Below are 26,328 nucleotides of genomic sequence, written 5' to 3'. Positions count from 1 at the left end.
ATTTTTCAAGTAATATACATGAATATATTTTAAATAGTTTTTTTTTCAAAATCTTTAAGGAAAGTAAAAAAAACACACATTTTATCATGTTTCTCGTAACACCTGTTAACACTAATTGTCACTTCTCAAAATAAAAAATAAAAACTTGATGAGATCGGTATATATTTGCGATTTTCATAATTGTACGTGATTAACTATGTCATGGTACTGAAACGTTCCGGTTGAATGATATTATAGCTGGAAACAAACAAATGCGTCGCGTGTCAATCTGTTTGACACTTACCGCCTGGGCAATCCAAAAGGAAGTGTACAATACACATTGTGTAATATTATGTAATACAGGTGGTAATAAAATTTAATCTTTAACACGCTGCTGTTTAAATCTTAATAACAGATGTTTATTCTAAACAGGAGCCAGAGTAAAGGACACACATATTCATATATTAAAAACATCTTTAGATCCACGAAGACAGGCGTAGTTAACAATTAGACAAGTGAAATTCTATTTGAAAGTAAATTACGCTGTTTTTTGTTGTGTTTTTTTTTGTGTGTCGTCTAACTTATTATGGCAATCGTGTCACGGATGATTGTTTTCAATTCGTTTGCGGCAAATAAATCTGAACCGAAACATCCCAAAGCAGGTGCGCATTTAAGGAAGATATTACCGTGGGAAGATATTATTTGTATTTCTGCTTTTGCAAATTTCAGTTTTTATTTCCAAATCGGCACTGATTTGAAGTATTACAAAAACGTGGTGTAAACAAACATCGTACAGGATTTTTGTCTGGGATGCTTTAACTTGAAAAAATGAAATGTTTATGTCAAATGATCAAACGATATAATACTGTTAGCATATTTGTCATGAAAACTAGACTTGTTATCTATGTCTCTGTTTCTATATTTCCCAGAAAAGTTCAGACATGAACATAAATGAAAAACATATCCTTAATTAAGTTCAACATCTTAAAGAAATAAAGATCACGATACTTGAAAATGCGTGGAATTGTCTAAGTAAGTGCAACAGATGCATTTCCGTCAATGTTCATGTTTATATTAGTGTTAGTTTTCTAAAGGCTGTCAGGCTTCTATGCTTCCAACGTCACAAATTTCGAAGATCCTTCAGAAAAAAAGCACTTAAAAGTTCAACATCTTAAAAAGTAAAGATCATGATATTGAAAAAAGGTGTTGAATGATCTAAGAAGGTGCTACCGATTCATTTGAAACGAATTTCATTTTTGTACTACCCTTGGTTTTCTTTAGGCTGCCAGGCTGCTATATCTATAGGCTGTTGGGCTGCTAGCTAACTTCACAAATTACGAAGCAACAGATTGAAATTAAAAAAGTTCAACAGCCAAAAAATCACGATATTGAAAAAAAAACAAAGAATGGTACAAGTAAGCACTACAGATGCATTTCAAATGGTTTCGATGTTTGTACTGTTCTTAGTTTTCTTAAGGGTTCCAGGCTGCTATGCTGCTATGTCACAAATTTCAAAAATCCGTTAGGAAGAAAACAAATACAAAAACTTAAAGGTTTTTGTTTGTTTGTTTTGGGTTTTACGTCACATCGACACAGTATAGATCATATCGCGACGTTCCAGCTTTACTGGTGGAGGAAGACCTCAGGTGCCCTTCCGTGCATTATTTCAGGCACGAACGGGCACCTGAGTAGAACCACCGACGTTCCGTAAGCTAGCTGGATAGCTTCCTCACATGAAAGAATCCAAAGTCCCTGTCGGGATTCGAACCCACAGCGGTGAGGGGCAAGTGGTTTGAAGTCAACGACCTTAACCACTCGGCCACGGACGCCCCAAACTTAAAGGTTCAACATCTTAAAATGTAAATATTATGATATTGAAAAAAGGCGTCGAGTGATCTAAGAAAGTGCTACCGATTCATTGGGACGGATTTCATGTTTGTACTATCCTTAGTTTTTAGGCTACTAGGCTGTTGGACTGCTAACACAAATTTCAAAGCGACAGAATGAAAACAAAAAAACAAAGTTCAACATTTTAGCAGAAAAAGAATATCACGATATCGAAAAATAAGCATGGCATGGTAACAGTATTCACCACAGATGCATTTCCGACGGTTTCGTGTTTGTACTACTCTTATTTTCTTTAGGCTGCCAGACTGCTAGGATGCTAATTTCTCAAATTTCGAAGCGTCAGAATGAAAAACTAGAAATGTGTCGTCACGCCATGGATGCCCCCGCATGCAGCCAAAAATTCAGATGTTATAATATTTAGTTCCAAATTTGTTTGCACAAACTACTTTTTTCATTTGAAGTTCAAAGCCCTTACAACTATTCAATGTTAACACAAACAATTTTTATACAAGGTTCAAGGCACTGAAACTATTCAGTGTTAACCTTTTGTAAATTACATATTGCATATTTGTAGCCAAAAGAATGGCTACATACATTTCAAAAAAAGTATGAGTGCTGAAACTGAAAATTCAAAATTTTTAAACATTCAAGAGAGATATCTTTGTCGAAAATCATTGAACCACGACCAAATTCAAACTTAAATTGCTTATTACTAAGATTTATCTATATGTCAAATTTGAGTTGAATGTGTACAACCATTGGGGAGATCATGAACGGAAACTAAAAATTTATGATTTCATTCAAAGTTCAAGAGGGATAACTGTGTCAGCTATCATAAAACCATGACCAAATTCGAAATTGGCCCAGTGCCTTGTTATGACATATCGATATCTTAAATTTGAGTTGAATATGTACAACTGTCGGGGAGATAATGAATGGGAACTGAAAATTTCCTTTTTTTTTCAAAGTTAAAGGGGCATAACTCTGCCAAAAATCATTAAACCATGACAAAATTCAAACTTAACCTGCCTATTTCTTTGAAGTATCCAGATGTCAAATTTGAGTTGAATGTGTAACACCGTTGGGGAGATAATAAACGGAAACTGAAAATTTCATATTATTTTCAAAGTGAAAGGGGTATTACTCTGCCAAAAATCATCGGACCATGACCAAATTTGAATATGATCTGCGCATTTGTTTGACGTATCCATATGTCAAGTTGAAGTTGAATTTGTAATACCGTTGGGGAGATAATGAACGGAAACTAAAAATGTCATATTATTTTCAAAGTGAAAGGGCATTACTCTGCCAAAAATCATCAAACCAGGTCCAAATTCGAACTTCACCTGCGCATTCTTTTGACGTATCCATATGTCAAATTTCAGTTGAATGTGTAATACCGTTGGGGCGATAAAGAACGGAAACTGAAAATTTCAAATTATTTTCAAAGTGAATGGGGTATAACTCTGCCAAAAATTATCTAACTATGACCAAATTCGAAGTTGACTTGTATTTTCTTATGATATATCCATATATGAAATTTGAGTTGAAATGTGCAACCGTGACTAAGATAATGAACGGAAACTGATCAAGACGGAATGACAGAATGACGGAAGGACGGAATGATGGAATGATGGAACAGGGTAACACTTTATACCCCAGCCATTATATGGCGGGGGCATAAAAAGTTAAACATCTTAAAAACTAAAAATCTCGATACTGAAAAAAGCCGTGGAATGATCTAAGGAAGTGCTACTGATGCATTTCTGACGGTTTTCATGTTTGTACTATTCTTAGTTTTCTTTAGGCTGTTAGGCTGCCAATTTAAACCTGACAGGGTCCTAGGCTGCAAACTTCAGACTGTAAGGCTGCTAGGCTGCAAACTTTACGAACATTTAAAGTATACGTTTTCATATTAAATTTTAATCCTTCCATTCATTTCCAGTAATATAACCGCTGCTATGGACCACTATCGAATGAAAACTGCTCAAAGTCATGATGGTGTTGGTGTTGGAAGTTTTCACTCCGGATCACATTGAATTGACCAGAACACAGTTTAGGCACAGCATCGTTCCTGGTCATGCTGTCAAGTAAGTTACTAGTACTAGTTGCCTCAACTTTCGCAAGGAACTGGGACTTCTGTACATGCCAGAGCAGAAGTACTGTGCGAATGACCTTAGAAACAATTTTATTATCAATCACAACGAAAGTGACCTACACCGTCCGGGTGTCGAGTCTGGTTTGCACAATCCGCAGTCAAACGCTCTATCTATAGGTACACGGACGACTTTTAAGTCAGTGATGACCCTACTTTTGTCTAATGTTTCTTTGTATAAGAATCTCGTGTGATTCAGACTATTTCTAGTCTTTTTTTAGTTGACTAAACCCAAATGATAAAGTTCAAAATCTTAGATAAAATTCTATTTTAAGATAAAAATCTATTTTTAGATCTAAAACTAGTTGTTGTTGTCCTGTAGGTTGGTATTCATTTCATTATTTTTACACGTTCAAAATATCACGGTATGTATCCAGACAAACTTGACAATAATGCCAGGTTCTCATGATGAATATATTTTAGTATTTATATTTTTCTTCCGCATATTTATCATGTACTAAATTATGTATTAATTCCAATTTTAGTCCCGTTCATGGATAGCTCATAAATTGTTTACCAAGCAGAGCACACAGGCAAGCTCGATATTTCCATATTAGTTCGTGAATTTCAAGGGAGCGTATTGGTTGTTTGTTCTTTGCTTCATTTCATAACCTGATTCAACTTATATCCTTAAAGTTTATTTGAATAAATTTTAAAGTTTCCGTTATTTTGAATTTGTGATTTGTATTGGTTTTACAGGTTGCAATATAAACCGAATATTGCAAGGACAGAATTTTAACTGGTCTAGAAGAGGTGTTGACGAAGTTTTATAAATGATGGACAAAGGATGAACACAAAATGTCATTTCACAAATGAGAATTGATTTTTAGATAATCATTAATTGATATAAATTCTTGGAGACAAATCATTATTTCATTTAAGCCAACTATTATCTTGGAAGCTAGGGATTGTGCATCTCGATTTCGTATCTTCAGAAAAAGTTTTAGTTGGCCATTTTAACAGAAAACCGTTACCAAAACATGATTGTTTAGCAACAGAGAAACCATAAAAGATTATACACTTTATACAACAATCTCAAAAAAGGTGGACATTTATGTCATTTTCATTGGTCAAATTTTTTACCTTCTTTGGCGATGCAAGAGCTAAGTAGATATATATTGCTTATGTCTTAATTGGATGAAACCATCTACCTTCCATAATAATTGACAAAATAAATAGCTACCTTATAACGAGATAATGATACATACGGGATTCCAAATGTCATCGTTTCATTCTTAATGAGAAAATAGATTCAAAGTTGACCATCTTATCTAATCTTAATCTTATACGTGAGAACCTGTAAAGTTAGCACTTACCACACAAGTTTGATGGATCCTCGAGGTTAAGGGAAATGCAGGTGATGTTCTCACTTGTCGGTGTCATACACCGAGCCACCTGACCATGACCGATGATATTATTATATGTTAAATTTGGCGCTCCTACCAAAAGTCTGAAGAAAAACAGAACAGGGCAGTGCATTTTTTATCTCAGATCAATACATAAACAAAATGAGATTACAAAATAAATGCAAAATTTCAAATGCTTGACACCTGGTGTGTGCAAAGTGTATTACAAGGCCATAATTATGTTTAGTAATTTCAAATATTCAGAAACTAAGTTTAGTATTTTACTCAAATTAGATAATTATTCATAAACTAAAATAATGATATGGGAAAGAGATTACTTAATGTCTGAAAATAGATTATGTGTGGCCGTTGTCAAACGATAGGCCATTTCACATGGTAATACGTTGGTTGCAGGATTGCAAAAATATTTTTTACTAGAAATGTGTCATCATGCCACGGATGCCCCCGCATGCAGCCAAAATTTCAGATGTTATAATATTTAGTTCCAAATTTGTTTGCACAAATTATTGTTTCCATTTTAAGTTCAAAGCCCTTAAAACTTTTCAATGTTAACACAAACCATTTCCATACAATGTTCAAGGCACTGAAATTATTCAGTCTTAACCTTTTGAAAATAGCATATTTCATATTTGTAGCCAAAATAATGGCTACATACATTTCCACAAAAGTATGAGTGCTGAAACTGAAAGTTCAAAATTATTCCAATATTCAAGAAAGATAAGTTTGTCCAAAATCATTGAACCACGACCAAATTCAAACTTAAACTGCTTATTCCTAAGATGTATCTATATTATTTTCAAAGTGAAAGGGACATAGCTCTGCCAAAAAAATCATCGAACCATGACCAAATTCCAACTTGACCTGCCCATTCCTTTGACATATCCATATGTCAAATTTATGTTGAATATGTAACACTGTTGGGTAGATAATGAACAGAAACTGTAAATTTCATATTAATTTCAAAATGAAAGGGGCATTACTCTGCCAAAAATCATTGAACAATGAACAAATTCGAACTGGGCCTGGGCATTCCAAAAACATATCCATATGTCAAATTTGAGTTGAATGTGTTGTACTGTTGGGGAGATAATAAACAGAAACTGAAAATTTCATATTATTTTCAAAGTAAAAGGAGCATAACTCTGCCAAAAATCATCAAACCATGACCAAATTCAAACTTAACCTGTATTTTTTCTTGACATATCCATCTGTCAAATTTGAGTTGAATACGTTGTACCGTTGGGGAGATAATGAACGGAAACTGAAAATTTCATATCATTTTCAAAGTAAAAGGGGCATAACTCTGGAAAAAATCATCGAACCATGACCAAATTCGAACTTGACCTGTATTTTCTAATGACATATCCATATGTCAAATTTGAGTTGAATGTGTTGTACCGTTGGGGAGATAATGAACGGAAACTGAAAATTTAATATTATTTTCAAAGTAAAAGGGGCATAACTCTGGCAAAAATCATCGAACCATGACCAAATTCGAACTTGACCTGTATTTTCTAATGACATATCCATATGTCAAATTTGAGTTGAATGTGTTGTACCGTCGGTTGTGGAGATAAAGAACGGAAACTAAAAATTTCATATTATTTTCAAAGTAAAAGGGGCATAACTCTGCCAAAAATCATCGAACCATGACCAAACTCAAACTTGACCTGTATTTTCTCATGACATATCCATATATCAAATTTGAGTTGAATGTGTTGTACCGTTGGGGAGATAATGAACGGAAACTGAAAATTTCATATTATTTTCAAAGTAAAAGGGGCATAACTCTGCCAAAAATCATCGAACCATGACCAAATTCAAACTTGACCTGTATTTTCTGATGACATATCCATATGTCAAATTTGAGTTGAATGTGTTGTACCCTTGGGGAGATAATGAACGGAAACTGAAAATTTCATATTATTTTCAAAGTAAAAGGGGCATAACTCTGCCAAAAATCATCGAACCATGACCAAATTTGAACTTGACCTGTATTTTCTCATGACATATCCATATGTCAAATCTGAGTTGAATATGTGCAACCGTTACTAAGATAATGAACGGAAACTGATGATGACGGAATGACAGAATGACGGAAGGACGGAATGACGGAAGGACGGAATGACGGAAGGACGGAATGACGGAAGGATGGAACAGGGTAACACTATATGCCCCGGCCATTACATGGCGGGGGCATAATAAACAGGTATAACACTAATTATATGACACATTTTATACATGCACTTATACATGCATGCTTATTATTTTGTTTAAACTAAATGCTCGAGATTGAAATCTAATATTTAGATACCATTCTTTACTAGGGCACACAATTAAGTAGATATTTTCACGTCTTTTTTATTATATGTTTTTACCGTAGGTTTCTTTATAAACAATTATGTATTGGGATATATAAAGCAGATAAATTTTACAAGATAATGCACTTTTAAAGATGATATGACTATCCCATAAAATTCTTTAAGGAAAATAATACACTTTATAAGCGGTGTTGCACACTGATTCCTCATGATTTCCCCCTTGTTATGTATTTTAAAAAAAACTAGATTGTTTTAAACAACCAATGAACCTTTTTTATAACTTAAATAATAACCATGTAACCACAGGAAAGTTTTAAGCCATTATTGATCGGGATGAAAATCAGAATAAATACTTATGAATGTTACATTCAAAAGTCACGTGACTTTGTCCATATCATAGTGAGAGAAAAGATGCGCATGCGGAAATAACTTATCACGGAAAAAATAAAGAATTATGCATTGTTTAGCAATATTGACCTGACATTAATTGTCTGAAGTTTTTTAGGACGAAGTTGTCTGAGATCTTTTTGACTTCTAGTAAAATGTACAGGGAAGAACTGAAAAGGAGGATTTTCATTGGTCATTTTAGAATTGTAAACTGAAATCCAGGAATTTTATTGGTCATTTTAAAATGAGTATATTAATATTAAGGATCTTTCTTAAACGTAAACACGTCCAAAGTATAAAATAATTTAAAGGAGTATCGGAAACACACAATATCTAGTATTAGAGATCTAACTGCTTTAAAATGTTTCATTAATTCTTTAGTGAATATCTAATTGAACATACAAATTTGCCTTTCTAACATGACGAGACGACCTTTAACGTCCATGATCCCTGAAAAAACATGTGCATACCGAAAGATGTCATGCAAGTAAAAGCAGTGTTACCTAGTCCGAATATCTTTTTAAAGAAACTCCTGTTTCGTTAGTTTACTTATTTCTATTCTCGATACTTTAATCCATAAAATCTGCCCAAAGACCTAGTGGTAAGAATGGCGGATTTGTGACCATGTAGTTGAAGGTTCGAATCTTGAAAGAACCTTTTCTGAAGTTTTCATAACCTGATTTTTTTATTTCAGTTAATTATGGTAAAGTGAGGGTTTCAATTCTAGACATCCTCGTAGCTAACTTGTTTTAGAAACTGCCACTATGACTTATTGTTACACATGAAATATTTAATGAAAAATAATATATAGAAAATTTACCAAAGGTAAAATTGTGTTGTTCATGTAAGTAGTAGAAGCGTCGAGTTAACGTCACGCTCTGCACATGCGTGGTGGCCATGTTGTTTTACTCATAACAAGAAGACCCTACGCAGCAACAAATTCTCCAATCAGCGAAGAAACTTAGAAATCAACACGACATGACTTTCGCAGAATCTTTCCGGCAAGCCGTTAAACTTAGAAAAAACCTGTTTCAGGCGTTATGGCCTAATCATGACATCAACGAAAGCAATAAAGATAATGACACTGAAAATCAGGAGACCTAATGAGAAATTGTAAGAATGATCTGTTTGCTCTTTTACTATCAAAACACAAGATGGGCTCTATAGAAGTCTGCGATCATAAGCGTCAAAACATGGGTAACCTATACACCCGACCCAGAGAAATGCTACCAGCATTTTCAGGATTAAAGAGACGGTTACGTTACATCTGATCATAGAGGCCGTTACATTTTTGGTAGCGGTAATTCGCGTAGAAGGCCCATAACACTAAAAGCAAAGCTCAATGAAGCGGAAGAAAAACTAAAAGAAACGGAAAAGAAGTTCCAAAATTTATAACGCCCTTTGGTCAATATGGTGAGCCCCGTAGCACAAGCGATAGAAATGGCCAAATCGGAGGTAAAACGATTACGAGATTCCGATAAAGAATCAGTAGTATGTAAGTAACCCAGAACAGATATTGACTGGAATCAGGTGGCTTACTAAAATGGACAATTATCAGCTAGAAAATATATTGCAAAGATGTCCAGTGACAGTGTGCGCGGCTGAATATTTGTGCTTTCCAACACAGATACGAGTCATGGGCCAGGAAAACGGACCTTACGAATGTTTCGACTCGTTCGGAAATAGCCCGGACAGCTATGGCGTGGAATTTTAAAAGATACTTAACAAGAAATATCTCCGAAATAAAGGACAACAACAATAGATTTCGTCTAACGTGTGTGGGCTCTACCGCGCCTACTTCGTTATAAAACAATATCAGGGAAAAACTTCTAAAGTCTTGTCAAAGAATTTAATGTACAACAAAAAAAGCGCAATGATCGCTTAATAGTGCCTAAAATGAAGAAAATGATTAGGAAAAGGACGCAATATGACAAAGAAAGTGATTATCATTAATCAATGTTTTGTATGAAATATATAAATAGAAATAAAACTTGACATATATTTCGTCTTTTTTATAATTATGTCGCCCTTTTTAATTTTTTACCTCTTACTTGACAAATTGATACAACAAAATAAAGCCGGTCCTACGGACCTTTTAGGCAATACTCGTACAATATTTACATATACAATATACAATACGTATTTTTATTAATTCCAATTTGTATTACAAATAGTAAACATTACCCTCTATTGTCTCTACTCATAAAGATACGCCACTGTACAGTTTAAGTATGTTTACATAAATGAAGTTATTTCCTGTGTTAAATGCTAACTAGTTAACTTTTAGTTGGCCAGCCGTGGAATCGAACTCACTATGTCGGGATTAAAAGTCTTGCGCTCTAACCGATTGAGCTATGCGGGCTGGCTTAATGGCGCACCAACAGTTAAACGTCAACTTAAATAGAATATCCGTACCTCTAACTATTATGGTCAATTTGTATTGGTCGTAAAAACATTTGGCTCTTCGCGAATCGGTGTATGAATTTCAATAATTTGGCTTATTTATTCTCTAAAATGGTGTGTACGTGTTTCATTTTTTTTTATTAAAAAACAAAATTGAAAACGTTTATTTCATATCTCCTATCGTTTACTAATATTATGTTAAAAAGGGCGACATTTAAAAAATGTTGCTTCGCGTTGTGGAGTGTCGCTATGTATTGTCGAGCGTAACTTTGTGTTGTTGCATTGTCACTTCGCGATGTCACATTGTTGCTTCACGTTGTCAAGTGTCGGGGTGAGCAGAAATACAGACCAAGACAAGCGACAATGCGATACGACGCTTGACAATGCAATACAACACACGACAACACAAAGCGATATTTTATAAAATGTTGCGATCTTTTCTGACTTTTACACTGCGACACTCGACAATGCAGGACAATATGAAGCGGCAATGCTACAACGCGAAGTGACAATGCAACAACCCGAAGTGACAATGCGACAACCCGAAGTGACAATGTACCAACGCGAAGTGACTCTCGACAATACGAAGCGACACTCGACAACACGAAGCAACATTTTTTTAAATGTCGCCTTTTTTTAACATGATATTACTAAACGACAACGCGATATTTCGATTGACAATGTCGAGCGTCGCTTCGCGTAGTCGAGCGTCGCTTCACGGTGTCAAGCGTTGTATCGCATTTTCACTATTTCACTTCGTATTGTCATGCGTCGACCCTTCAACGCGACGGACGACATAATAAATGGCACAATAAGGACACCGTATATTGTACTTCGTAAACATGTTACTTCGTGACTAGTATTAAGTTGAACATTTTACTGAGTCAAATATGCAATTAAGCGATGAAAAAATGTCTTGTAGCAAAAGTACCATTTGGACGATTTATTTTAATAGGCATATAACGGTTTTAACTTCCGAGGGATCACTTTGCTTCCAGATTTTTATACTTCACAACAGCAGGTGTCAAGTGCTGTGTGGCAGCTGTAAAAAGTTGCCCGTACTTCAGCTATATTTTTCTGGTTCTTCGGGATCATTGATGCCAGCACTACTAAGTGTTGAGAATTGAGTACCGCTCAAGCCGGTGCTAGGGGGCGTGAGGGATGTTGCACGTTTTCATTATCCCTCATGTACAGACTCAATCAAACCGAGTCTGCAATTCTCTTGTAATTTTGTTGTGATTAATGCTTCCGAGGGATCACTTTGCTTCCAGATTTATAACATTAAATAGTTTTATACACAGTTTGGTTCCTGTTTTTTTTATATATATCCTGCAAATATTCGAAATCAAATGACTGAGTATAAACCGGCGCTTTTTACCGCGTATAATTGAGATGACACATGTCAAATTGATAACGGTCATTATATCCGTTGTAGCTAAACACTGAAAGGTTAACTACGGACAGCACATTTTCGATCGTTCAATACCCTTTGATGATAGAAAGAAGATTGGTAAAGTTAGAAAAATAAGATATGAACGCGCGAAGTAAATAAAGCGGTTGTTTCTGTACATGTAGGCTTCTTTATCCGTTTTTATTCGCATGTTATGTAACACTAAGAAATGTACTTTATGTAATATGAATTTCAAAAAAAGGCATGACATACTATGAACCGTATGCATTTACCAGTTAGCGGTTTAAATAAATAATTAATTACATTGTTGGACATCAGAATTGCTTAAAACTTCGTGTTGTAAATAAATCTTACAAAGTATCGATAAAAACGAGATGTACCAGATCTCGTATAAATACCTTAAGAACTTAAAAGCGTAAACGCGTCTAAGCTCGTAACGTGAGGACTATTGGAATAAAAATTCAAGTAACGAATAATATGGCCGCCGCGCAATAAGGGTCTTTTTTAATTAACGCTGAACATCTATCATCGTCGGTAAAAAAGTAATATTCTCGTTTTATGGAATAAAAAGATTTCTATTTAAATTTGCATCAATCGTTATATAAATTCGATTTAATATATGGATAATTCTATATAATGTTTAGATATAATTCGCCTATACTTCTCGATAATATCTCACCGTCGAGGACCTGACCCCAAATGTCTAGTCCTAGATCGGGTATACTTCCGGGATATTAATAATGAAATAATAATGTCATTCTTATTATAAAACGATGTGTCATTCTTCATATATAATCCAATATGACCGACACGCAATTAGGGTCTTTTTTAAGGCTGGACGTCTAACATCGTCGATAAAAGTTATATTTTCGGTTAATCTTTTATGGAATAAAAAAATATTTTAGTTAGTAATTTTTATTCAATGCGTGTATGGATAAATGTATATAATATTTCAATATATTTCGTATATAGTTCTCTTTATCTGTAATTAGATAATTTATTTACTTAAACTGCTTAATAAGTTTCATCATTTCCACGTTTAGGAGCGAGGACCTAACCCCAAATGTTAAGCCACTTCCTGAAAATTAAAATAATGATGTTATCCAAAAAAAATAAACGATGTGTATTTTTTTCATATAAAATCCAACATAGCCGAACCCCATGTGCTGTACGTGACGTAAACTCTACGCACATGCGCAGAACGTGACGTTAATCCTCTTTTGTTGACACCTGCGTGGGGACTGATGAAATAGCTCATGGTGAAATGTCTCGCCAGTTTCATTTTATTTACGAGTTGGACATCGAGGGATAAACATCGGGTAAGGAAGTGACATCACTCGAGCGTAAAATATTTAAATTTTTCATAATATAAAATCATGCATTAATTGAGAAGAAGAAAAATTGCGTAAAATTGAGATGCTGATACCAAAAATGTATACACTTAACGTGTAAGAGAAGAAAAAAATAAAATCATTCATGCAGAACATTGTCGATATCTTCCCTACGAACGACCGTAGCAGAGTCAAGTTGGGTATCTTACGATACAATACGATGTTTTGGGACGGTCTATCGAGCGCTTATAACCGATTGTACATAAAATCACTCGTGCGTAAAAACGCATTTTCCCCCGTCTAGAGCCAAGTCCCCGATCCTCAATGGACGCGAACAAGCTCTAGATCGAGTATACAAGTCACCTCTGTATGCTTTCAAGAGATCTAAAAATAAAATGATGATGTCATTCGGTAAAATAAGAGTCCAAGATGGCTGCCGCTCACAATCTTCGCGCCGCGCACAAACTGACAAATATGGCCGCCGGAAGTAACTCTTTTCCAAGATGGCCGCCACGCATGCGCAGAGCGTTTACCCGACGTTTCTAATACTCCTGTAGTCTTACATGTAGATGTGAGATATACCAAAACCGACATGAATAGAGTATTCCCGTTCTGATTTTTTTGTGATCTGATTAACAAAATGCAAAACGTATGGAATAAATGTTTACATCTTAAAGAAGATGACAATACTTACTCTTTATCAAGAAAGCTTTTATCTCCATTTATCCAACCCGGTTTACGAACAATTGCAACGGTATATCCAAATTTGGAATTCTTTTCACCTTGAGCTTTTCCGACTTTTTTCGGGTTCGTTTCAATGTTATAACTGTAAACAATACCAACTTGTACAGCAAAGATCAGAAGGTAACCGTACTTAAGCACATTAAGTGCATTATCAAAGCATATTTCACGAGCCATTTTAAACTAAAATATATCAGTTTTTTTGTTTGTTCTTTTTTTGTTTTTTTTTTGTTGTTGTTTTTTTTCGTATTCAAGAACAACTTTTTGTTTATTATTTTTTAGTTTATATAAATATTTTGTCCATCATAATATTTTGCACTACATAGTTATACACGTAAATGATTACTTTCACTTGATATTAGGTTTCAACCTTCTTAAGTTCAATATCCTTTAAAGATTCAAGATTCATTCATTTAAAGAGACCTTATTTCCGTTTCTGCATATGTCAAACAAGTTCCACTATTAATCATTTTGTTACTTCCGGTTACATTTTCATATTGAGTCATTGTCTCAAATCGACTAGTCAACTGCGTTATAATGGTCCTTCGCCGAAACAATGTTGTTTAAGTGAAGCTCTACTTGAACGTTATTTCTCATATTCACATATTAGTAAACAAATAAATGAGTAAAGAAAAGAAAAAAAACGATTTAGTTAAATATTATTTTACTGAGTCTATTAAATTTGTTTCACAACAAATTTTCTTTACAGTTTTTGGAACACGCGATATACATGTATATCATTATATAATACCACCCTAAGCACTCGAGGAAATTTATTTTTCTCTAGCCGTCGCATCATATATAGACCGTGATTACGCAAGTATGTTAAAAATATATGGTTTATAATTATGTTCCTGTGTAATATGAAGTAGTAATAATAAAAGCAAAACTCGTTATCACCTTTCATTATTTGTAGAGTTTTAATAAACAAGCGTCGAAATGGAAACTGCAAATTATTACTTTGATTATTAAATTATTACACTGTAATTACACGGTGTCTGTACATGGTGACATTTTGTGATCTGCGTGGGGCAGAATATTAAAACAAGCCGTCAGTCCAGGTTTTCTTTTTCTTAGTAACTGTTTAATATATTCACCGTGAAGTAGATATAACCTTTTTATTTTATGCTTTTCAGTGGATTACTGATTTATCCGTGAAAATTATATTTGGTAATTTCACAGTGAAAATTATCAAAATATAATTTCACTCTTTTCAATGACGAAACTACTTTTTTAAGATTTTCCCCATGTGGTACCTCAATTTTATTTTTGCTGACAAATCTGACAATGTCAAACTGTTTAAAGAAAAAGCAAAACTAAAATTGATAAATAACTTAAATGTCAAAAATTATAAAAAGAAGAAAACTTACTTCTATTCATCCAAATTCATGAAATTCCAATCACCAAATTTCGTTTTATTGTTTCATTTTGACAGTCTCAAAAATACATTCCTTCCCCATGCAAAACTGCTCTTGATGACATTTGGGCATATTAAAGTATCCTACGAGCAATAACTGCCGTATGCTTTATGAAAAATTGAAAGCATTGACAGCCATAACTCGAAGAATAAGTTAAATCAACCCAGCGTTCTTGAGCAGGTTTCCAAGTTTACCATTTTCCTAGCTCCTTTTCTGAATGTTTTCACATCTGTCAACACTTATTTTTTGTCTGTTACAATCCTCAAATAAGTTTTCTTTCTTTTAAAAATGTGTATGACTAACAAATCCAAATTATTATCCCTCTGAATCTTACACAATTATTTTCCTCCCATGAAATACACAACTTTAAAAAATGGCTGCCGCTTACAATTTACAAAGCCAGGTCTAATATAAATTCGCACTAAGTAACAGAAATATGGATGGATGGTTGGACTTTTTCTCCTACAAGAATTGTTTGTTTTTATTATCAAAACAAGCGATCATTCATATTTTTTTAATAAAATTAATAAATATCACCGTCATTTAATGTTGATTGGCGGACTTATTTTTCAGCTCAAGACTTCTTTTTTTTAATGAGAAATTCCGAATAAATGGGGCTCTCAATGGGGGAAACAGTTTTAATATTAACGTTAAAATTATGGAGATTTCGTTTTAACTTGTTTTTAAGCATAAAATAAAAAGAAAATTTGTCTGTTTGTTGTGTAAGATGTAATTTTATTTCATCTCGTGAACTTTAAAAACAGTATTCTCACTCGTGGCTTCGCCACTCGTGAGAATACTGTTTTTAAAGCCCACTCAATGAAATAAAATTTCATCTTACACACAAACAAACAAATATCCTCTATATATTGAAGTCAGATATACACAATGAGTGCTGGGGTGGCAAAATTGTAATTTCAAATTTAATATCTTTTGTAGATTGTTTGTATTAATTTCTTATTGTTAGTTTCTAAATTAAATCCGTTTCAATGATGTTAATTTGTGATTATACTATGAATACTTTTCATATAAACTAATGATAATATTTCGATATAAACTAATAATAATATCAAGTGATCAACACATCGTCTATGCGGTATTTTGGCCAACATTCTTATCTAAACTTTACCATCAATTTTAAATTGCTTTATAGTAAATTTGTTGTTAATATCAGTAATAACTATATTTCAAATTGTCATTTGTTGTTCATATTATAGATGCTTTTTTCGTTTCGAACACATGTTTAATAATGTTTAATGATGTAAGATGTTTAAAAAAACTTAAGAAAGTAGCGCTGAATAATTATGTAGTTATTTGTCTTAATGGTAGCAAAAATGTAAACATAGTATATGGACTTCCATGCAAAATACTAATTCAAATTAATTATACCAATTACCAACAGAGCATGAAAATTAAAAGATAATTCATCTATATCGCACAAAGTATTTTATGAAACTGTATCAAGATATCAAAATTAAAATCTTTTCGAGAAATAAAACAAATAGCATTTTAGCCATTATCAGCCGTTTAACAGTTGTTTTAATCGGTAGCTTTTTTAAGGCATATTGGGCCTTTAAACAGTTTTTTTAATCGCATTACCGTGTTCACATATGAGCCGCGTCATGACAAAACCAACGTTATGGGTTTGCGATCAGCATGGATCCAGACCAGCCTGCGCATCCGCGCAGTCTGATCAGGATCCATGCTGTTCGCTTAAAAACCCTATTACAAGTAGAGAAACTGATAGCGAACAGCATGGATCCTGATCAGACTCTGCGTACGCGCAGGCTGGTCTGGATCCATGCTGGTCGCAAACCCATTATGTTGGTTTTGTTGTGACGCGGCTCATATTGTTTGTGTTAGCAGGAAACTTTAATGAGCATGCTGTAAGCTTATCTCTTGGTTCTTTACTTCAATACACAAAATTGAAAAACTGTTACAAAATTTAGCTTAAAATTCTAGCTCTTTCTGAAACTTGGTTATTCTTTGTGGTTCATATTGAAGAATCTCACTTTGTGAAGCTATTTAGTTGGTCATACTTTGTTGTTTGAGTATGTGCGAGCATTCTAAATGACTAAACAACGCGTCACAACTGAAACGGGTATTATTTTAAATTGCTAAACCGATCGGTGGCACTATTTTGAATACTATTTTGTACATGTGCAGTTCATTTTTACTACTTAAATGATGATGAAGTACGGATTAACCATGATTAACATCTATTCTACAAATTATCAGAAATGTACTCATTTGTAATATATATATCCGTGAAAGTAATCTAAAGAATAAGGGATATAAAACACACGAAACAAAGTGGGTCAGTAACCCTGAATATATTAAAAATTGCAGTTAATAGGAAAACATACAAATTAACTAATATAAAATACATGCATATACTTTAAATCGTATCTATTTTGCCAGCATCTTGAGGTTGTAAAGAACACATATGGCACTGTTATAGCAGTTCATGCGAGATGCATTCCGACGATACTCCGGTAGTATCGCGATGAACGAGTGTTCCACAGACATTGCTATAGTCTTATACCGAATTCCAGATTTACAATTATGGGAACACCTCTGGTGCCCCGCCGTGCATTATTTAAGGCAAAGCGGGCACGTGAGCACACCCATCAACGTTCCGTAAGTTAAATTGAATGAAAGAATTCAAAGCCACTGTCGGGAACTTTTGGACAGCGACGACAGGCATGTTGTCAATTGTTACGTCCGACAGACTACATGCGTGCTCGAGTCAATGGGAGGGGGTAAGGAGGATGGGGGGGGCGGGGTCATGACCCTCTGAGATTTGGCTCATATGTATTAGAATAAACATAAATAAAAGTCCGATTTTAGTAATAACTATAAAAAAAAATACTTATGACCCCCATCCTGAAATATGCCAAGCCCTACAGAATAAGCGTTGATTCTTGTCTGAATTTTATAACCTCCTTCTGATAAAAGTCCTGGTTTCACGTCTCAACTTTTTTTAAAATATATCGGGCTACTTCATAAAATCGAATTGCACATAATGTGTGCACGGCGTTTGTATTGAAGATATTGTTCATGATCTAAGGTCATGTGGATGTTATTAGATACAGAAATTGCTAGCTATTTGTCCGTATAACTAAATTGTAATAATTTAATTGTTAAATGAACTCTTTTTTTTTAAAGCAGCACTCATAATCAAGCAGCATGTTATCTTTAGGTTTAATCTTTAGACTAAGCTAAATACTTTATCAATGTGACAAGTGCCGACCAAGATCAGCGACTGCAAAGTTCGCCATCCAGAACTTATTTTGAAAGTTTGCTAGAATGATGATTTTTCAGATTAAAAGTTAAACTAGCCTACTAAAATACTTTGCGCGGTACGTGTTTTAAAGCTCGTAATCGTTTGAACTTGAATCCTCTCCCATTTGTTTCTTAATTGTTTCTTCAATTGTTTCAAGAACCGAAAACCGAAACAGCTATGTATATAATCATCTTAACTTAAACCTACGCGTTATATTGTATGTTTAAATTTGAATTTCATTTAATTTCGTATGTAATGAACATAGTTTTTAATAGATTCATGGTCAATTCAAAACACAAATTAGCATTATGAAGTTAACATGCTCATTAATGTGATAAACCTAAATTGCATGTTACATAGTGAATAAAAACATGCGCATCAACATGATGATAAATTGAACAAACACGTTAACATGACTCATTAATCATACACATTTTCTCATTAATCATGCACATTTTCTCATTAATCATGCACATTTTCTCATTAATCATGCACATTTTCTCATTAATCATACACATTTTCTCATTAATCATGCACATTTTCTCATTAATCATACACATTTTCTCATTAATCATGCACATTTTCTCATTAATCAAACACATTTTTTCATTAATCATACACATTTTCTCATTAATAATGCACACATTTTCTCATTAATCAAACACATTTTTTCATTTATCATACACATTTTCTCATTAATCATGCACATTTTCTCATTAATCAAACACATTTTTTCATTAATCATACACATTTTCTCATTAATCATGCACATTTTCTCATTAATCATACACATTTTCTCATTAATCATGCACATTTTCTCATTAATCATGCACATTTTCTCATTAATCATACACATTTTCACATTAATCATACACATTTTTCATTAATCATGCACATTTTCTCATTAATCATACACATTTTCTCATTAATCATGCACATTTTCTCATTAATCATACAAATTTTCTCATTATTCATACATGATGTATTACAATACTGGTTATAAATTAAGCAGATATACACATCGACATATTAATCTAACACGTGTAAGCATCATGATGAATTTAATTATAAATTATTCGTTAAGTTATGTGAGGCATGGTCATTACTCCGATTCTTAAATAAATATAATAACTGTCTTAAATACATCATTGTTTTTGTGAATTATTCCACATTGTTACATAATATTAACATGATGAGTGTAATTTATTACATGCTTTTCGGTGGTTTATAGAAATATATCAGTGATATAAAACTAGTAATTTCACTGTTTGAAACAGTGAAATTACCACTTTGATAATTTCACTGTTTTGAATTTAAGCCCCTTACGTTGTTTCGGTAAAATACCAGCGTGCATATATTTCACCGAGTGAGCACCAAAAGGTATATTTCACGAGTGGCGCAGCACGTGCACAATTAAAATGACAAATATATAATACACTATTGTCATGCACATTTACATTATGAAGTCAAAACATTCACATTAACAAAATGACGTTTTAACGTTCATATATTTATTAACATTTTAATTTAATATAGACATTAACATGATAACGCGTTAAGTCAATATTATCATGTTAACTTAGCATAGACATTAATATGATGACGTTTAACGTAAATATTATCATGTTAACATAGACATTACCTAGATAACGATTAAAGTAAATATTATCATGTTAACTTTACCCCTTAACATAGACATTAACATGATGACGTTCAAAGTAAATATTATCATGTTAAATAAATATAGACATTAACATGATAACGTTTAAAGTAAATATTATTATGTTAAATAAATATAGACATTAACATGATAACGTTTAAAGTAAATATTATCATGTTAAATAAATATACCCATTAACATGATAACGTTTAAAGTGAATATTATCATGTTAAATAAATATAGACATTAACATGATAACGTTTAAAGTAAATATTATCATGTTGAATAAATATAGACATTAACATGATAACGTTTAAAGTAAATTTTATCATGATAAATAAATATAGACATTAACACGATAACGTTTAAAGTGAATATTATCATAATAACTTAACACAGACATTAACATAATGACGTTTAAAGTACATATTACGTTGCTGTCCACTGAAGTATAAAGACCTTTTTACAGTACGATTTTTCCATAGCAACCGATGTTGCATTTTGCGCATGCACATTCTGCGTAGGGCAAAAGCGCATTTAGCGTAGTTGAAGGCTTTCAAAGACGTGATTATAAGTTATGACACCCAGAAAACAGAAATTTTGGGATGAATTTAAGCGATTAGTACTTGAAACATGAATTGATATTTATAACACGATAAACAAAATTAGCGGGATTAATAATTCAATTACCAAAATCCTCATTTCAAGTTTTCAAGGTATCATTAAATGACTTTTTCATTAGAAATTTAAACTAAAACAGCAGAGAGTAAAAGATAAATTTTATTACCCATGTATTACATAATATTACACAATTGGTATTTGAAAGTGGATTGGCAAGGCGGTAAGTGTCAAACGGATTGACACTTGACAGTTGTTATTTAATTTCCTTCAACCGGGACGTTATAGTACCATGACATGAGTTTATCACTTAAAATTAAGAAAATCGAAATTTAAGCTACTTTCATTTAAACCAATCTCATCAATGTTATTAATTTTCAGAAGTGGTAAATAGTACAGAACGGAACAGAAAAGAACAGAAATTTATTTTAGATTTAAGCATTGCAGCTTATCCTCATCAACCATTAAGTACTTACATAACCAATAATTACAAATAAATAAGCATGGATTGAATTAAATATCATTACGTTAGGTATAAATGTATTTATTTTGATTTAATTTGTTGCACATGAGAGAGTAAACATCTGTATAATGATATTTAATTTTAAGTATTCGTGTTAGAATCCCTTAATTGAAAAGCCTTCACAATAAAAATGGAAAGTCTGTGCAGAATGTATTTATTCTCGCTTTAGTGTACGTGACGTGCATTTTCAAGTGTTACGATCGAGGGACCGGATGAAATGTGTGTTATTTCACCACCCATCTTAACTTCTCAAGTAATATAAAGTAATTTATTTCACATAATGGAGCTGTCTCGGCGTCGTACATTTCCGAAATAGGGTGAAAATTTGTCTCCAGCCCTATTTTCCATGTACTTAAATGACCTCCAAACTTATGTACAGAATAGTGGAACTATTTGGGTAACGTTAGATTATTCGATCACAACGATCTTACTCTATGGCTTAAACTTCTTGTTCTTCTCTATGCAGACGGCATTATTACCTGATACCTTATATAAATGTAATTTAGTATTTTCAACTGTTTTCTGAAATTCTAAAAACGTCAACATTCGCGAACTGTTGACCGGTCAATAGTTTCGACTGTTTCCCTCGCGTGCTCTGACGTCATTGACGTCTTAGAGGATTCCCACTTGAAGCGTCCATCGATCTTGATCATAAACCAGATGTGACGTGACATAGTTAGAGTTTTAAGTTTAATTATTAACATATGTGCAAAACAAGTTTCTTGTTCCTTTTTTCTTCCGCAATACATGTACTGTTAAAACACTAATTAATCAGGTAATAAAACAGATATTTCATATGTGATTTGAGAACAGTCAAACAGTTGTCCCTCGGTGTCGGGGATAGTATTTTGAACTGTTTCCCTCGGCCTAAGGCCTTGGGCAACAGTTCAAAACACTACCCCCTCCACCTCGGGCAAACAGTTTGACTGCTCCTGAAACACATATGAAATAACTGTATACTATACTGTTATTGAACACCGCTAACAGTCTCCAAATTTGCTTGAACAATTCTAATGATTACTGTTAAAATTGCATCTAAAGGTGAACATAAACAAAACAAAAGTAGTAATTTTTGGTGCTCAACAAACTGGGAAATTTAGATTTCATCTAGAAGATGAAAATATTTAGATATCCGATTTTTGCCATTACTTAGGTGTGACATTCTCTAGCAATGGTTCCTTCCTTAAAGCTAGAAAGCACGTAGTCCAACAAGCATCTAAGGCAATATATTTACTGTTTACTAGATCAAATAACTCAGACTTACTGCTAAATCTTATTATTGAACTATTTGACCACACTGTTTTACCTATTTTGACATATGGATCGGAAATATTTGGATTTGAAAATTTAGATATATTAGAAAAAGTTCATAATGATTTCTACGTAAAATAACCACATTCCCTATACATGATAATGGGCGAACTTGGACGGTATCCAATATTTACTGTAATTAAAACTAGGATGATCTCATTTTGGAATCGTCCCATTAAGGGGAAAAAATAAAATATCGTTACAGCTTTACAAATACATAAGAGACATTCTTAATTCTGTTGGCTGCCCTGGTCTTAGGCAAAACCAGACCCAGATAAATCACTTGCATATACATAAACTTATAAAACAAACATTAATAGACCAATACAAATAGTCTTCGTAAGCGCAGCTTCAACAATCAAATAAAGGGTTAAATTATAAAAGCTTTAAAGACGATCATAATTATGAAGAATATTTCAAAATTTTAGTGCAATCGGATTATATTTCTTTATTCTAATTTAGAACATCAAATCATAGGCTTCTAGTAGAAGTTGGAAGATAGGATGGTACTCCTTATAATAATAGACTTTGTACATCGTGTAGCGACAATCAAACAGGCACCGAACAACATTACTTGTTACATTGTATTTTTTTCGCGCGACAAAGAGAGGTTAATTTTCCAAAACGCAAATTTATTACACGAAGGCGAACTTTCGCTGAAATCACTATTAGGGTCAAATAACATACATGTTTTAAGGAGATTTGTGAAATTCATTAATTCTATTATAAAAAACTTTTCAATTATCTTTATGCCTCAATATCTAATTCAAGATTTCATTATTACATATTACTCATTCGTAAATTTGTTTGTTTCCTTTTAATTGTATGTTTATTTTTTTAGGTAATTTCTTAGCTACATGTAAATGAAGTTATTTTCTCATTAAACAGATATTTGTACATATTATCTATATGTAGATTTATAAATTCCTATAACTCACATTTTACTCCAACATAGTCCGATAAGTTAAATCCAATTGGTTCATAATGCGATTTTCTCCAATGCACGTAGTAATACATTTCAAATCTATGAATGACATTTCTTTTAGTTGTAGATAACTGTTATGCACGACTTTCACGTGCAGATTTACTACATGTTTGTGCTAATGTTTTATACTTAATGTCGTGCTATACACATACAGGTGCGTATTTTGTTGTATACCTGTTCAAATTATTACAATAGACAACCTCCTTATTTTTTCACAAATGTAGAATAATAAATCAATACTGTAGTGTATATCGATTTAGAGTAAAGCAACACCTGGAAGACACCTGTATTTTCTTTTTGTGTAATTTAGTAAAGTTTTATTCTCCAATTTGCAGTATACTGTGTTAAATGATTATACTTTTTTTTGGCTTGAACCGGAACTATACATGATCTATATACTATAAACATTTTGTTATGTTCCCCATATTGTATTGACAAATAATGAGGAAAAATAAAAGAAATGTTCTGTTCTGTTCTAAATGAGTCAAGTTGTTTAATGGCGATGCAGTAGTTAACGTAACATGAACTCTATAAAAATTATTTACTAACCTGAAAAATGATGTGATGTAACTAGTTTTAATAATTTCTTCTTTGTTGACATCTTCGGGGTAGGCTATCATACAGCTTCTGGATATAATATAATGGCTCCTCATTCCTCATAAAACTAGATCGCCGTTTTTTACAATCCTTAACAAGGCGCGGTCGGCGCGATCCGATATTGCTTTTCGCCTGCCAGGTCGATGGGCATTTTCAGTGTCTCACTTTTGATTCCACCGCTTTAAAATCCTGGAAATCGTGCTTTCACTAGTAAATATTATTTTTTTGCAAAATCCCTAGCATGCTATCCGCTTTCAAACAGCTCAATAATTTTTTTTCGTTTCTCTTGAAATTTCACAACCGTGATTAGCCATTATTTACAGTGATTTAAATAATCGCGCTCTACAAACTTTTGGCCACACCATAGACTTGACAGGTCTAAATATAGATAAAATGTATATTTCATATCAAGGTCGCAAAGATCAATACATGTACATTTATAAACGAACATATGTCATGATATTGGTTCTACTACGTACACTCGTACATAACTACTCAAGGCAATGCCGTTTTTAATTGAAAGGTGACAACTTATATAATAAATACATGTAGACTTAAAAACGAATCTTGATGCAGCAAATGCGTTTTGGGTTTGATTTAGTGGTAAATATCAAAATCGTTCGCACATGTCAACAAATTAATACGCTTAATTTTGAATTTATCGCCAATTTAACAAAAAGCATTCAATTTGCAGAGAAGAACAAATACTGCTCTTAAACCAGACATTTTTATCTTCTCAATATTGTTTAGTTCTGGCTTCCATAACTTTATATGTCGCTTTTATTTTGACATTGTGCGACAGTACTAAAAAACCTGTTCGTTGAAGTCTCTTCAGCTAAAACTTGTTTAGTTTGGAAAAAAAAGATTGAAGTTATGGTGGAGAAATAAGTTGATAAACTCAAGATTTTCAAGATTTTATTCGAAACCAAGGCAAGGTGATGAAAGGTTAACAACAAAGTGAACAGTTATTCAAAATTGATTTATATAAAATTACATAAATGTAATAATAATTACAGTTTGACAAACACATATAACACATACATGTATAGGTTTTTGACTTGACTTAACTCTTTGGATATGACTTGTCTTTTACATAAATGCTATCTAAATTATTTACACAATGTATATCAATAACTTTTTACGAAGAGAATTGAAAAAGTTACAAGTAATGAAATTCATCGATATGAACCTTTCTTCTTTCGTACGAGAGCAATATTGCGTCCAGGGGAGAGAACTAGAACATTACGTTTTCTTAAGTCTTATAGATTACTCGCCCCTTAGGAATATTGCAAAAATTATTGGACGAGAGGATGATAGATCGAAATAGTACTATTACCATTGCATACAACCTAAGGGTTTGTGGAAACATTAAACTTGGTAACAGAAAAGGTATTCTTCATTAAAAGTTGCTAGCTTTTCCATACAGCATCTGACATGGTTTCAATATTTGAGTCTGAAATAAATATATTTGAATAGCCTATAAATTAAATGGTTAAATTATCATACTTGGTTTAAACATATTTATTTTATATACTTATAAATGAAATATTGATGATATAAAATGCGTATTTCTATTTTCCGTATTTTCACAGTAAAAATTTATTTGTCACTGCATTGAAACAAATTTTCCGTATTTTCACCGACCACTTTATTCTAAATTCAGCCAATACACGAAAATTCCTATTTATAAGGTTATCTTTTACAAAAATTACCTGTAACATATACAGTTTTTTTTAGAAAAAAAGTAAATCATTAAAATCGAATAATGCGTAATATAACCTGATTGTCTTTCCTTGTCTTAAATAAATCTTATATACAATAGCTCGTTCACATTTAGGTGAACTGTTGTAAGAGCCATCGACCGAAACAAAGCTGCAATAGTAAATTAGTAATCACAGTTTCAAAAAATATCAGATTTCAAAGAACATGCTTGTTTTCAAAAATCAAAGAATGTTATACACCAGGTAATACATTTTCTCATTCATTG

At 32.9% G+C, this 26,328-nt stretch overlaps 1 protein-coding gene across 1 annotated transcript in view; it reads right to left on the bottom strand.

The window, feature by feature from the left end:
- The window catches only part of LOC132713660 (integrin alpha-4-like), a 100,224-nt gene extending 85,638 nt beyond the window's left edge, over positions 1 to 14,586 (bottom strand). Inside the window, exons 1-2 of the mRNA XM_060696309.1 lie at positions 13,897 to 14,586; positions 5,299 to 5,432 (exon numbers count right to left, since the gene is read on the bottom strand). Coding sequence (XP_060552292.1) covers positions 5,299 to 5,432; positions 13,897 to 14,120 — 358 coding nt within the window. The 5' untranslated portion in view covers positions 14,121 to 14,586. The remainder of the gene's footprint in view (positions 1 to 5,298; positions 5,433 to 13,896) is intronic.
- Between the last annotated feature and the right edge of the window lie 11,742 nt (positions 14,587 to 26,328).

Source organism: Ruditapes philippinarum, unplaced genomic scaffold (assembly GCF_026571515.1).
Source record: "Ruditapes philippinarum isolate M1 unplaced genomic scaffold, ASM2657151v2 ctg304_1_1_1_1, whole genome shotgun sequence".
In the NCBI taxonomy this organism is placed as follows: domain Eukaryota; kingdom Metazoa; phylum Mollusca; class Bivalvia; order Venerida; family Veneridae; genus Ruditapes; species Ruditapes philippinarum.
Note: the sequence above shows the minus strand (reverse complement) of the source record. Positions and strands in the feature narration are given on the sequence as shown.